The following is a 15,807-nucleotide window of genomic DNA, read 5'->3' as shown; positions in this document are numbered from 1 at the left end:
TATATCATATGGTCCTGCTGTCTACGCCACAAGAAAACAGACACAAAAAGAACTGCCAGCACTGTATTCCAGTAAGCCGATACAGTCAGCACTGGCGACTCCAGCCAGAATTGCTCTGCACAAACAAAGCATACTTGGCTGTCACTGAACATTCCTACACACCTTACAAAAACACAGGGGCAGAGCCATCCCCGGCTATGGGGGAGGCACAGGGCACTGCTGGTGTGTGGAGCTCACACTCTCTCCACATTATTTCCTTCCCTGTCCAGCAATCAATTCCACTGCCATATACATCCCCCTCCCCCCATCAATGAGAAATGGAGCTCAGCAAGGAATTGGATGGCCAGAAAACCACAGTAAATCACTTGAAAATGGATGGGGGAGGGCTGACACCATCACAACAACATGACTGGGGAAGGAGAAAAAAAGGCACTATACAGAGAGCACATCTGTAGCTAGAGCTATACATCCAGGGACTCACATTGTTTCTATTAAGCTGGGGGGATAATATATCACACTGGACTGGGGCCTTCTGGAAATAAAAAGGACAGTTTTATGATGAAACATACTGACAGTTAACCCCTTCTTCACTAAAAGAGCGTGCAGTGTGTTGTTCGGCATCTAAACAATGCAAGCAGTGTAACAATATTAATAATAATAATGGCATTTTTTTATTTTTGAAAAGCTACAGTATTTATCTTGGGGTTTTCTTTGTTTTTTTTTTCTATATCAGGAATCAGCTGTTATTGGTAGATGTTTTGGGCTATATGCACAGCAGATGTGCACATAGAACACATGTGAGCGACATCTAGTAAAGGATCTCACAGAGAACAAACAAGAATACTGCAGGTCAGGGGAGCCAAAATGTTACACAGAGCAATTTCCAGATGGAGCTTTCCTCAGTGTTGTTACAGTCCTGCCTGTTGTAGCACAGCATGGCAGTGGTGGTAAGAGGACTGGAGACAATAGCAGAGGGGGAAGAAGTGTATGCTATAGGAAGACAGAAGCATAATGAGGTATACGATACAGGCTATGGGGAACATAAACCTGGATTTTATGTACTGAACTACAAAGAACACAACAGCCTTCTACAAAGATTAAGTACACTAGTGCCTTCTTAAAACTACCAGCAATTATATTTCCATATCTGAAATTAAACTCACATAATGCATCACTTCAAAACAGTGTGAGAAGCCATATAGCGAGTCAAAAAGGAAGCTGGTTAATGCAAACCAAGATATTTTTAGGATTCAATATTTGTTGTAAATCAATGATTTGTTCCACCATTTCAGGATCGCTAGGGACACCTTTTTCAAAGTGAACAATTAATTGTGTGTGTGTGGGGGGGGGGGGGGGGGCTGGTTCACTCACTGTCATGATGTGCACATTCCAGGCACTCTGCACGCTGTACAATTAACACTGAATTTGGTGCGTACACACGCACTACGGAAGCCAACGAAGGGTGCGTCAGACCCTCCCGCTGGGCGGACTTTCAGCAGATAGTAGTGCGTGTGTACGCACTGTCGGCGGACTGATAAGGTTGTTCCTGAACGATCCGCTCAGCGGATGGTTCAAGATCATCATCTTTGGAGTGCTAGCTGGGACATGGAAAAGAGGGCATCGAGGGACAGAGATACAGGCGTGGAACACACACTTTAATAGCAGCAGCAAGAAAGGGGGTGGAGCCTAGAGGGTAAAAAGGATTAGGGAAGGTAAGTATGCATTTTCTTTATGCAAACATTGCCCCGTGTCAGGCCAATTGCTGTACTGTAAGTTATTTGTTTAGATGTGATATAAACCAATGGCTCTGGATGTATTCCTAGCAAACAGCGGAAAAAATAAATGAATTACATGATGATCTTAGACATGGGGAAACAATCGCATGTAACTACTTTCTGCAAGCAATGGTATTTAACAAGGTATAAAGTGCTGAGAAGACTGAGGTATGAGATAAAGAAAGTACAGACGTAGCATAAGGCTCTATGAATTTTTCAGAGGCCTGAAGTATAATCATGTACAGGACAGATAGAAATGTGTTTTCTGCTTTCCTATCTGGTGCTCTCTGGAATGCCCACATCTGTTTATTTCGAACTCCATTACCTTCCTGGGAATGGTGGTCTTAAATTTAGCCACACTCTTTGATCCAGTGGCAGACTTGGAGGTGGGGATGTGGTATTCAAACCACACATCAACTATGTACTGTACTTGTGTTGCTGGATGTTCTGTTTGTAGTGTGTTAAACTACACATTTATCTCTGCTCCCCATTATAGAACTACAGAAGATGTTGGTTGTTTTATATAAATAAAAGATAAAAGCATAAGAGTGAACACAAGGTTAAAATAAACTGATGAGTTAAAGAACTGGATTTGTTATCCTAATCCCAAAAATAAAATTTTGTTTAGCTATCCCATTTATTTCATATTTAAATGTTTACAAAGTAGATTGAATGTTTTATTGTCTCTGCTCAGTGGCAGCCTATTAAGTGTCCATAGTTAAAATACATGAACTATTGACCCTTTTCTCTCTCTCCCCTGCCCTTAGAACTTGTATTATGCCAGGAAATATCTTGTATGGCTGTAATTTGTGTATCAGTGATGTTCACTATATTCCCAACAAACTACCGACCAGTCATAAGCTGTAACTTGCATGCCTGAAAATTAACTCTTTCATACAAAGTAAAAAAAAAAAAAAAGATAAACAGCCTGGTTATTCATCTGTTTTGCACTGTACGTACACAGGTTTATCTCATCAGGTACACTTTAAGGTATGAAAGGATTGGATGTCGAACAAGGTATGAATTACTGAGATCACTGATATAAGAAAAGATATTGGTCAAAAGCGCATGAAATGTATTATTGGGCATTTAAATGCTTTAGAAGTTTATTTCTGATTCTACTTCTACACAGGGCTGTGGATTCTGATTTTTGGGTACCTGGAGTCAGAGTTGGAGGTTTCATTAATGGAAGAGTGATGATTTTGTACCGACTCCACAGCCCTGTGTCTACCTGTGCCTCCATTGAGGATTTTCTGAGGTAAAGCTTCCCAACTAAAATAGTAATTTTTTTTTAAACTGAATTCTACAATTGTATTTATTATACTGTTATATAGCGCTTTTTTTTCCATTGCAGAGATCACGGGAAAATTCCCAGCAGAAGCACATTCACAGACCAGCCTGAACAGTGCACAGCACAGTAACGCAATAATGCATGGAATCAATTTCACCCCCCCCAGTACATCTGACCTCTTTATGGGAGGAGCCATGGCACAGACCGCTATTGGTGAGGTGCAGATGAAACAAATCGGTCACATAACCACTGCTAATTAACCCCCTACCCCATCACATACATGCCACTGAGTTTCTGGTGTAAGGCATTAGGGCTTCCCAGACCTCATCCCAGTGAAAAGACAAACCACAAGGTCATGTGACCATCATTATCACCACAGTAATTTACACAAAGTTTATGAGCTTGTTCTTTGATGATGTTGATATGGTATTTCAGCATAGTAGTTATGACTCTTGCTTTGCAGCGCTAGAGTCCCCAGTTCAAGCCTTGGCCAGGACACTATGCACCAAGTAGGTTCTCCCTGCGTTTTGTTTTAATGGGTTTCCTCTGGGTACTCCGGTTTCCTTCGACATACCAAAAACCCAGGTTGATAATTGGTACTCCCCAAAATGGCCTTAGATTACAATAAGAACATAAGATAACGACTGACTATGTTAGGGATTAGATTAGTACTATAAAAACACAACAACAACAACAACAACATTTCAAAGGGAGGAGAACAGAGGTAGGTGGAGGGCAGGCAAGCACCTTTTAATATGCACTCATTCCCCCCTCCTTCCTACAAGGTGAAGATCTCTGTAGTCCTGGTAATAACTAAAGCTGCCCATTAATTGTACAATTTTGCAACCAATCGTTTCCATTCTCCACAGTAATCGATTGGTAATGCCTATTACAGGCTGAATTTCTGCTAACCAATCCAATCACATAGATGGGACAGATCTGAAAAACGGTTTGATTCCATTAATGTGATCAAATTGGCAAGCAGGAATTTGGCCGTTAATGGGCACGACCGATCGGCTGCTGAATTGTACCCTTAATGGGCACCTTTAGGATAGGGGCTCAGGATGTAATCAGGACAGAAGGTTTCCGGAATTCTGGAACACAGAAAACAATAAAAGTATGTTCTTTCCCCTCCCTAATTTATCCAAATGTAAATAAATTCTTTTAAGTTCAGCTTTAAACGCTCAACTCTCACTTTACCAATTACTATGGACATTATTACTGCGCATCTGTCTGATCATCTTCAACTGCCCTTTCTAGACTCATGTCACTGTCAGAGAAAAGTGTTTATCAACATTATTATAGCATGTAGGCTTTTATTAAAGGGCTCGGGACCACAGAAGAGAGAATCTACACCACATCAGAGGCTCATTGCAGAAGCAGAGCTTCCTCCTATGGGTAAGGAGTCTCTTTCATTGGCTCATTACCAGGTGATCACTGGGAGCCAATCACTGAAAAAAAAAAAAAGGCTCTGGTCCTCTGAAAAAAGTTATTGATTGCTTGCGTCAAGGCCCCTGTACTGTAGGTAACATTATCTCAAGTACGCCTTGGTGCACATCTATTAGGAGATTAGGAGTCCCCCATAATTATGCATGAATGCTTTCCAAACATTCCTTTATGCCTTCAATTAACTATAAATAGGTATTCAGGTTTATATGCAATCATTTTTTTTCAAACCTCAAATCTTTCTGTAACGTATTAACTATGACAGGTTCAAGTACCCCCAAGTCCAACTAGTACCCCCTGAGGTATACCTATCGTGTTGAGAACTTAGGCCGTAGCGGAGCTCAACATCTAATTTAATCCCTACCATAGTCTAACATGCCTACCATTAGCCCAAGGCCAGTTTTTGGGGGGAACCCATTCATGATCAGTACACGTCTGAGATGCGGGCCTAAACCCATGTAAACATAAGCAGAACATGCAAACTTCATGCAGATTGGGTCCTGGTTGAGTGTCAAACCTGGGAACTTCAGCACTGCAAGGCGACTGTCCTATCCACTACGCTGCTCTACGTTATAAAATCCCTGAATCTTCCCAAGGCCTCTAAAATACTATTCCGATAAAAGCTCCATGCAGCTAAAGCAAGCCATAACACCCAAACAGTCCTCTTTAATATTTATCATCTCTACCACCAGCTGCCAAAAATATCTCCTCAGTGAAAAACGTGAGTCTGACAAAATAACACAGAGCTTTTGTCTAAAGAGAAACTTACACCACATGCCATCTTCAAAATATGCAAAATGATGCACAAAACTGAAAAAAATTAAAAAGAAAAAAAGTAAACAAAAAGCACAACCCAATCTCAAATGAAAGCAACTACAAGATTATCTTATATCAACAGAAAACAATTATGCATTACGTATGCTAGAAAAAAATGTGAAGGCATTAAAAGAAAAAACAGTCTGCAGTAAAAGATGCTACATAGAACACAACACTCTACACGCTGCAAGATCGATGTCATCATCAAGCCTGCATAACCTATGAGCTGAGACAATAACACTAACGAAAATAAGTGGAACCCCTAATTGGTAGAAGATGCGGTTTCAGTGTGATAAACACTTGTGTACTGCAAAGAGAACTACACAATTTGTAAAGGCACCAAGGAATGTACTTTCTAGCATATTTAAAACACAATCTGCAACTATATAATTGAAGTCACAGTGATCATAGCACTCCTAGTACAGTAGTATTTTTTTTTTTATACAGCCAAAATAACCGCTCTCCTGCAGACATGGTCAACTGACAAGTCCCCACATACTTTGGCAGAATCTGGGTTTCCAGGCTATCACTCTAAAATTGAGTAAGCATGTACATGGAAAAAGTCCATCACAACATAGCTCTTTCCTTGCTGAACTCCTGTCTGCACAGCTGATTGCCAACTCATGTCTATAGCTAGAAGAAGCACAAGTTGCAGCATGCCAGTTAGGGAAGACAGAGCGCTCCATCAGCATCTGTCAGTCCTAATGCCTTTTGCAACATGTGCTAGGCCGTCAGTGCTACTTACACATGCTGTGGAACTGAAAGTCCCAGGGATAATACCCGAGCAAGCACTGGTTATGTTCCTCGGACTAAAAGGACTAGATATCTATACCTGCTTCATATGGCTTCAAATATCACCAGCAAGCTCGACAGCAAAGCAGAAGACACCGGGTACCCGGTAGCAGAGCGGGGACAACGGGCACCCGGCAGCAGAGCAGGGGACAACGTGCAGCCGGCAGCAGAGCAGGGGACAACGTGCAGCCGGCAGCAGAGCAGGGGACAACGTGCAGCCGGCAGCAGAGCAGGGGACAACGTGCAGCCGGCAGCAGAGCAGGGGACAACGTGCAGCCGGCAGCAGAGCAGGGGACAACGGGCACCCGGCAGCAGAGCAGGGGACAACGGGCACCCGGCAGCAGAGCAGGGGACAACGGGCAGCCGGCAGTTCCATGAGCTGGAGACACATATCCACAATCAGAGTTCCTTGACCATCAAAGCACAAAAGGTGCACCTTGCTCCATGCAACCAGGGGCAGAGTACCAGAAAAAGAATCCCCAGCACAATGCAATAAACAAGGGGAAAAGGGACCCTTAGCAGAATGAGAAACGGGAAAAGTGGATCTCATGCACAATGCAATAAACAGGGGGAAATGGACCCCCAACACAATGCAATAAACAAGTAAAACAGATTCCTAACCTCAGCAGAAAAAAAAAAAGAAAAAAAAAAAAACAAGCAGTAAAATAGGGGGAAAGAGAGCCCCCTGCACCCATCAGGCAGTAGAGACCCCAGAGCACAGCAGGTTCCCCCTAGCAGCCAGCAGCATAAACAGGGGGAAATGGACCACCAGCACAGTGTGATAAACAGGAGAGAAGGGACCCCCAGCACTATGCAATAAACAAGTAAAAGGGAAAAACAAAGAAAAAAAACAATGGACCACTAAACCCAACAGTAAAAAAAAAAAAAGGGGGGGGAAAGAGACCCCCTGGCACCCAGCAGGCAGAAGGGATACCTGGTACCCAGTAGATTAACAGAGACTACCAGGCAGACAGAAGGGAGCCCTTCTCACACAACAGGCAGAAAGAACCCTCTGGCATCCAGGACCATAACAGTGAGCTCGGGGTATGTAGCAAACACAAGAGAGTGCCTGACATCCGAAAAAAAAACAAGGGACCACCTGGCACTGAGAAGGATTGCCCTGGCACCCAACAGACAGGCTACACCTGGAAACCAGAAGCATAAGTGACCCACACCCTCCCCCTGGATCCCTGCAATGTAGGAAGGGACTCCCTGGCACCCAACAGCATAAGAGAGGCCCTCTGGCACCCGGCAGAATGACAGGACCCCTGTCACCCAGCAGCATAAAAGAAAGTACCTCTCGCAAACAGCAGCATAAGACAGGCAAACCTGGCACCCTGGAGCACAAGAGGACACCTGGCACCCTGAAGCACAAGAGGACCCCTGGCACCCTCAAGCACAAGAGGACACTGGCACCCTCAAGCACAAGAGGACACTGGCACCCTCAAGCACAAGAGTGGTCCCATGGCACCCAACAACCATTAAGAGGACCCCTGGCATCCAGCAGCCTAAGAGAGGACCACTGGCACCCAACAGCCTAAGAGAGCTCCCCTGGCACTCAACAGCTTAAGAGAAGTCCCCTGGCACCCAACAGCATATGACAGGACCCCTGGCACCCAACAGCATATGACAGGACCCCTGGCACCCAACAGCATATGACAGGACCCCTGGCACCCAACAGCATATGACAGGACCCCTGGCACCCAACAGCATATGACAGGACCCCTGGCACCCAACAGCATATGACAGGACCCCTGGCATCCAGGGGCCTAAGAGTGGACCATTTGCACACAGCAGCATATATGACAAGACCCCAAGCACCCAGCAGAAAATGAAAGGACCCCTGACACCCAGCAGAAAATGACAGAGGACCCCTGGCACCCAGCAGCACATGACAGAGGACCCCTGGCACCCAGCAGCACATGACAGAGGACACCTGGCACCCAGCAGCACATGACAGAGGACACCTGGCACCCAGCAGCACATGACAGAGGACACCTGGCACCCAGCAGCACATGACAGAGGACACCTGGCACCCAGCAGCACATGACAGAGGACCCCTGGCACCCAGCTGCACATGACAGAGGACCCCTGGCACCCAGCTGCACAACAGAGGACCCTGGCACCCAGCTGCACAACAGAGGACCCCTGGCACCCAGCTGCACAACAGAGGACCCCTGGCACCCAGCTGCACAACAGAGGACCCCTGGCACATCATAGCAAAACATGACAAAGAGGACTCCTGGCACCCAGCAGCACATGACAGAGGAACACTGGCACCCAGCAGCACATGACAGAGGACCCCTGGCACCCAGCAGAACATGACAGAGTACCCCTGGCACCCAGCAGCACATGACCGAGGACCCCTGGCACCCAGCAGCACATGACAGAGGACCCCTGGCACCCAGCAGCACATGACAGAGGACCCCTGGCACCCAGCAGCACATGACAGAGGACCCCTGGCACCCAGCAGCACAACAGAGGACCCCTGGCACCCAGCAGCACATGACAGCACCCCTGGCACCCAGCGGCATATGACAGGACCCCTGGCACCCAGCGGCATATGACAGGACCCCTGGCACCCAGCGGCACAACAGGACCCCTGGCACCCAGCAGCACATGACAGGACCCCTGGCACTCAGCAGCACATGACAGGACCCCTGGCACCCAGCAGCACATGACAGGACCCCTGGCACCCAGCAGCACATGACAGGACCCCTGGCACCCAGCAACATACAACAGGACCCCTGGCACCCAGCAGCATGAGAGGACCCCTGGCACTCAGCAGCACAACAGAGGACCCCTGGCACCCAGCAGCACAACAGAGGACCCCTGGCACCCAGCAGCACAACAGAGGACTCCTGGCACCCAGCAGCACAACAGAGGACTCCTGGCACCCAGCAGCACATGACAGGACCCCTGGCACCCAGCAGACCATGACAGGACCCCTGGCACCCAGCAGCACATGACAGGACCCCTGGCACCCAGCAGCACATGACAGGACCCCTGGCACCCAGCAGCACATGACAGGACCCCTGGCACCCAGCAGCACATGGCAGGACCCCTGGCACCCAGCAGCACATGACAGAGGACCCCTGGCACCCAGCAGCACAACAGAGGACCCCTGGCACCCAGCTGCACAACAGAGGACCCTGGCACCCAGCTGCACATGACAGCACCCCTGGCACCCAGCGGCATATGACAGGACCCCTGGCACCCAGCGGCATATGACAGGACCCCTGGCACCCAGCGGCATATGACAGGACCCCTGGCACCCAGCGGCATATGACAGGACCCCTGGCACCCAGCAGCACATGACAGGACCCCTGGCACCCAGCAGCACATGACAGGACCCCTGGCACCCAGCAGCACATGACAGGACCCCTGGCACCCAGCAACATACAACAGGACCCCTGGCACCCAGCAGCATGAGAGGACCCCTGGCACCCAGCAGCACAACAGAGGACTCCTGGCACCCAGCAGCACATGACAGGACCCCTGGCACCCAGCAGACCATGACAGGACCCCTGGCACCCAGCAGACCATGACAGGACCCCTGGCACCCAGCAGACCATGACAGGACCCCTGGCACCCTGCAGACCATGACAGGACCCCTGGCACCCAGCAGACCATGACAGGACCCCTGGCACCCAGCAGCACATGCCAGGACCCCTGGCACCCAGCAGCACATGCCAGGACCCCTGGCACCCAGCAGCACATGCCAGGACCCCTGGCACCCAGCAGCACATGCCAGGACCCCTGGCACCCAGCAGCACATGCCAGGACCCCTGGCACCCAGCAGCACATGCCAGGACCCCTGGCACCCTGCAGCACATGACAGAACCCCTGGCACCCTGCAGCACATGACAGGACCCCTGGCACCCTGCAGCACATGACAGGACCCCTGGCACCCTGCAGCACATGACAGGACCCCTGGCACCCTGCAGCACATGACAGGACCCCTGGCACCCTGCAGCACATGACAGGACCCCTGGCACCCTGCAGCACATGACAGGACCCCTGGCACCCTGCAGCACATGACAGGACCCCTGGCACCCTGCAGCACATGACAGGACCCCTGGCACCCTGCAGCACATGACAGGACCCCTGGCACCCTGCAGCACATGACAGGACCCCTGGCACCCTGCAGCACATGACAGGACCCCTGGCACCCTGCAGCACATGACAGGACCCCTGGCACCCTGCAGCACATGACAGGACCCCTGGCACCCTGCAGCACATGACAGGACCCCTGGCACCCAGCAGCACATGACAGGACCCCTGGCACCCAGCAGCACATGACAGGACCCCTGGCACCCAGCAGCACATGACAGGACCCCTGGCACCCAGCAGCACATGACAGGACCCCTGGCACCCAGCAGCACATGACAGAACCCCTGTCACCCAGCTGAGAAGAAGGGTGCCCCAGGCTCACGGCAGCAGAGTTGCAAGCAGGGTTCCCCAGCGGTCCCTGCAGAGCCAGGCAGCGGTACTCTGCAACAGACTGAACCGTAGCAGGCAGTCATCCGCCAACGTCTGCTACTCACCGCTAGATCGGGGTTGTTGTTGTCCCGGTGTGAGACGGCTCGTATGACCCCGGCTCTCCATCCCCAGCGTCCGATCTGAGCAATCTCCCCGAGCTCCGGGGGCTCCTCTCCTCCTCCTCGGAGCACACACACAAAGCGCTTCCCAACCAGCTCCGGCCGCGGTCCCAGCGCCATGGCCTCCAATCCCGGGAAGAATAGATGAGAGGATCCAGCGAGACCTCTTCACTATCAGCGGCCGCACATAGTGCCAGAGCTCCCCGGCTCCCAGCTGCTCCACTCCAATGTGTGCCGGGGGGAGAGCGCGCATCCCCTCTATCCCTCTACATGTGCGCGCTCCACGCTCGCCCCCGCCAGGCGATGCTGGCTGCCTGACACACACTGTACCTATACCATCTACTGCGAGGGATCCAGTGCTGCTAACACACCAGCTCTATGCTGGAGTCCAACTATAGTTTTGAATAGTTTTCAATAAGTATAGATTAAATAACTATTATCCAGCAATCAATTATCTATCCACTCTGCACCTGTTGCATTTTGTCTATCAATATGTAATGCTGGAAATCCACCATAAATTTTTTCAGCAGATAGATGGTTCCATAGATAATTTCGGACTTGTCCGATCTTATTTTCGATTGTTTTTCTGATCGATTTATCATAGAAGTGAATAGAAACTGATAAGATGATCGATCGGAAAATCGATTGGAAATAAGATCAGACAGTAAATCGACAGTAAACTCTCATTGTGTATTGCCAGCATAAAGCTACATACACACATGCGATAACCCATTTCAGTCGATGTTATGTGTGTATAATCAATATTGCTAGGTCATTGGGGATTATCAAAGGGAAGATCTGGGGGAAAAAAAGTTCTACTTACCCGGGGCTTCCTCCAGCCCCTGTAGCCAATATGTACCTCACCACAGCTACAGTGTACCGGGGTCCCCTGTGTTGCAGATGCCGACCTCGCCAGGTCAGCATAGGCCACGCGCTCGTGATCGCACTCACGTAGTCTGGAGCATTCTGCGCAGTAGATGCCAACCTATTGAGGTTGGCATCTGCAACAGAGAAAACCCCGGGTTACCGGATCTGAGGCGAGGGACATATCGGCTGCTAGGGGCTGGAGAAAGGCCCCAAGTATGTAAAACTTGTTTGTTTGTTTTTCCCTTTAAAGTGGTTCTGCGGTAGCTGGAAAAAAAAAACTGACCTGAGGCTTCTATCGACTCCCTGTAGCTGCCATGTCCTGCGCCGCAGTTTCTGGTCTAATTATTCCTCTAGCACTTCAAGTACCTGTCCCAACTGGGCACTCATCAAATCTCAGGACTGGGTATTGGCAGTGGAGATTTATATACATACTGTATTTTTTTCAGAGTTAGACTTTTCCCCCAGGAAAGCCAGGTATAGGTTGCCCCAGTACTGCTAGCCAGGTATTGGTGCCCCCAGTATAAATAACCAGGTATAGGTGCCCCCAGTATAAGTAGCCAGGTATAGGTGCCCCCAGTATAAGTAGCCAGGTATAGGTGCCCCCAGTAAGGCTAACCAGGTATAGGTGCCCCCAGTATAAGTAGCCAGGTATAGGTGCCCCCAGTATAACTAGCCAAGTATAGGTGCCCCCAGTAAAGGTAGCCAGGTATAAGTGTCCCCAGTATAGGCAGCCAGGTATAGGTGCCTCCAGTATAGGTAGACTGGCATAGGTGTCCCCAGTATAGCTAGCCAGGTATAAGTGCCCCCAGTAAAGCTAGCCAGGAATAGGTGCCACTGGGTGGGAGGAGGTGGGTAATACTGCGTGGAGGGGAGCCAACATCATTCTTCCCTCCCTCTGCTTCTCTCTGCCTGCCAGATCTCTGTATGACGCATGATGCAGGGAAACAGGAAGTAGAGAGGAGCCGTCTGCTGGTGCGGATGGACGCGTCACATTGAGCAGGGTTGGGTGAGTCATTTACAAAACCCACCGCTGTGCCACTCTGCAGGTGTACAGGAGGAGGGCCCATGGAGAGGGAGAGTGGAATGATGTCTCCCCCCTCCCCACTTCTGCCAAGCAGCCAGTCCCTGGCACCCATGTAAACGCTGCCTGAAACAGGTGTTTCAGGCTGAACCCTGTTCATGATAACTACGCATACACTATATTTGGCCAGTTAAAAGTAGTTTAAGTTGTAGAGAGTGCTATGATTGGAGAACTTTCCCTATGAGGTTTCCCAGTGGGTCGCTTCAACCATACTAGCTCCAATTTTCTCTGGGCCTGCTTTAAACAGTAGGTGTGGTCACAGAGCTGTTAGATGTGTTAAAAAAAACACACTGTAAAGCTGGCCACCAACGGTCCAATTTCTAGCGAAAAATCGTTCGAGCGATCAGAAATTCTGATCGGACGAAAAATCGTTCACTACACCATCAACTAACCAATCATTGTTTCCTATCTTTTTCACTCATTCATAATTGATTGTGTCCACCAATGGAGATTATTTACAACCAATCCAATCAGAATTTCTGATCGCTCGAACGATTTTTCGCTCGAAATTGGACAGTTAGTGGTCAGCTTTAGAAAGCTGATTTTCTTTCACTCCTCTTTTGTACAGGTGGCTGAACTGTGTGCTTGTTCTGCAGTTTAGCCTCCCAGCTATAAGCACCTTGGCAACATTTGCAACCCCACACATGTCAGCGTTTGATACATTGCGTCTGATCACAGCCAGATGTGACTCCATAGGTGGGGTCAAGAAGGAGATGAGAAGCCTCAGAACCATCCAGAGGCTTCCTTTTCCTTTGGCAATAAATATCCGGTTCAAAGGTCGCAGACCACTCATGGTTAGGGCCTAGTCTAGGACTGACTGCAGGGAGAACAGAGGCAGTGAGCCTGCTGCATATGGAAGAAGGACTGCTGCATATGGAGGAAGGGCTGCTGAATATGGAAAAGGGGAGCAGCACACAGAAGAGAGGGCCTGCTGCAGATGGAAGAGGGGAGCAGCACACAGAAGAGAGGGCCTGCTGCAGATGGAAGAGGGGAGCAGCACACAGAATAGAGGGGTTGCCGCATATGGAAGAGGGACTGCTGCACATGGAAGAGGGGCTGCTGCACATAGACGAGGGGCTGCTGCACATGGAAGAGGGGCTGCTGCACATGGAAGAGGGGCTGCTGCACATGGAAGAGGGGCTGCTGCATATGGAAGAGGGGCTGCTGCACATGGAAGAGGGGAGCAGCACACAGAATAGCGGGGTTGCCGCATATGGAAGAGGGGCTGCTGCACATGGAAGAGGGGCTGCTGCACATGGAAGAGGGGCTGCTGCACATGGAACAGGAGCTGCTGCATATGGAAAATGGGAGCAGCACACAGAAGAGAGGGCCTGCTGCAGATGGAAGAGGGAAGTAGCACACAGAATACAGGGGTTGCTGCATATGGAAGAGGGGCTGCTGCATATGGAAGAGGGACTGCTGCACATGGAAGAGGGGAGCAGCACACAGAATAGAGGGGTTGCCGCATATGGAAGAGGGGCTGCTGCACATGGAAGAGGGGCTGCTGCACATGGAAGAGGGGCTGCTGCACATGGAAGAGAGCTGCTGCATATGGAAAATGGGAACAGCACACAGAAGAGAAGGCCTGCTGCAGATGGAAGAGGGAAGTAGCACACAGAATACAGGGGTTGCCGCATATGGAAGAAGGGCTGCTGCATATGGAAAAGGGACTGCTGCACATGGAAGAGGGGAGCAGCACACAGAATAGAGGGGTTGCCGCATATGGAAGAGGGGCTGCTGCACATAGAAGAGGGGAGCAGCACACAGAATAGAGGGGTTGCCGCATATGAAAGAGGGGCTGTTGCACATGGAAGAGGGGCTGCTGCATTTGGAAGAGGGGAGCAGCACACAGAATAGAGGGGTTGCTGCATATGGAAGAGGGGCTGCTGCATTTGGAAGAGCGGCTGTTGCATATGGAAGAGGGGAGCAGCACACAGAATAGAGGGGTTGCTGCATATGGAAGAGGGGCTGCTGCACATGGAAGAGGGGCTGTTGCATATGGAAGAGGGGAGCAGCACACAGAATAGAGGAGCTGCCACATATGGAAGAGGGGCTGCTGCATATGGAAGAAGGGCTGCTGCACACAGAAGAAAGGGGCTGCTGCATATAGAAGAGGGGCTGCTGCATATGGAAGAGGGGCTGCATATGGAAGAAGGGCTGCTGCATATAGAAGAGGGGCTGCACATGGAAGAAAGGGGCCACTGCATAAGGAAGAGGGGCTGCTGCATATGGAAGAAGGGCTGCTGCACACAGAAGAAAGGGGCTGCTGCATATAGAAGAGGGGCTGCTGCATATGGAAGAGGGGCTGCATATGGAAGAAGGGCTGCTGCATATAGAAGAGGGGCTGCACATGGAAGAAAGGGGCTACTGCATATGGAAGAGGGGCTGCTGCATATGGAAGAAGAGTGCTGCACACAGAAAAGAGGGGCTGCTGCATATGGAAGAAGTGGCTGCTACATGTGGAAGAAGAGTGCTGCACACAGAAGAAAGGGGCTGCTGCATATAGAAGAGGGGTTGTTGCATATGGAAGAGGGGCTGCATATGGAAGAAGAGTGCTGCACACAGAAAAGAGGGGCTGCATATGGAAGAGGGGCTGCTGCATATGGAAGAAGGGTGCTGCATATGGAAGAGGGCTGCTGCATATGGAAGAAGGGTGCTGCACACAGAAGAAAGGGGCTGCTGCATATGGAAAAGGGGCTGCATATGGAAGAAGGGCTGCTGCATATAGAAGAGGGGCTGCTGCATATGGAAGAGGGGCTGCTGCATATGGAAGAGGGGCTGCTGCATATGGAAGAGGGGCTACATATGGAAGAAGGGTGCTGCATATGGAAGAGGGCTGCTGCATATGGAAGAAGGGTGTTGCATATTGAAAAGAGGGGCTGCTGTATGTGGAAGAAGGCTGCTGCACACAGAAGAAAGAGGCTGTTGCATATGGAAGAGGGGTGCTGTACACAGAATAGAGGGACTGCTGCATATGGAAGAGGGGCTGCTACATGTGGAAGAAGAGTGCTGCACACAGAAGAAAGGGGCTGCTGCATATAGAAGAGGGGTTGTTGCATATGGAAGAGGGGCTGCATATGGAAGAAGAGTGCTGCACACAGAAAAGAGGGGCTGCATATGGAAGAGGGGCTGCTGCAT

General features: G+C 50.0%; 1 protein-coding gene across 1 annotated transcript in view; it reads right to left on the bottom strand.

Moving 5' to 3' along the window:
* The window catches only part of JMJD1C (jumonji domain containing 1C), a 509,668-nt gene extending 498,675 nt beyond the window's left edge, over nucleotides 1-10,993 (bottom strand). The window contains exon 1 of the mRNA XM_068255133.1: nucleotides 10,668-10,993. Coding sequence (XP_068111234.1) covers nucleotides 10,668-10,841 — 174 coding nt within the window. The 5' untranslated portion in view covers nucleotides 10,842-10,993. The remainder of the gene's footprint in view (nucleotides 1-10,667) is intronic.
* Between the last annotated feature and the right edge of the window lie 4,814 nt (nucleotides 10,994-15,807).

The sequence above is a fragment of the Hyperolius riggenbachi genome, chromosome 10 (assembly GCF_040937935.1).
Source record: "Hyperolius riggenbachi isolate aHypRig1 chromosome 10, aHypRig1.pri, whole genome shotgun sequence".
Taxonomy (NCBI): Eukaryota; Metazoa; Chordata; class Amphibia; order Anura; family Hyperoliidae; genus Hyperolius; species Hyperolius riggenbachi.
The sequence above is the reverse complement of the archived record's forward strand: the minus strand, read 5'-3'. Positions and strand labels throughout refer to the sequence as shown.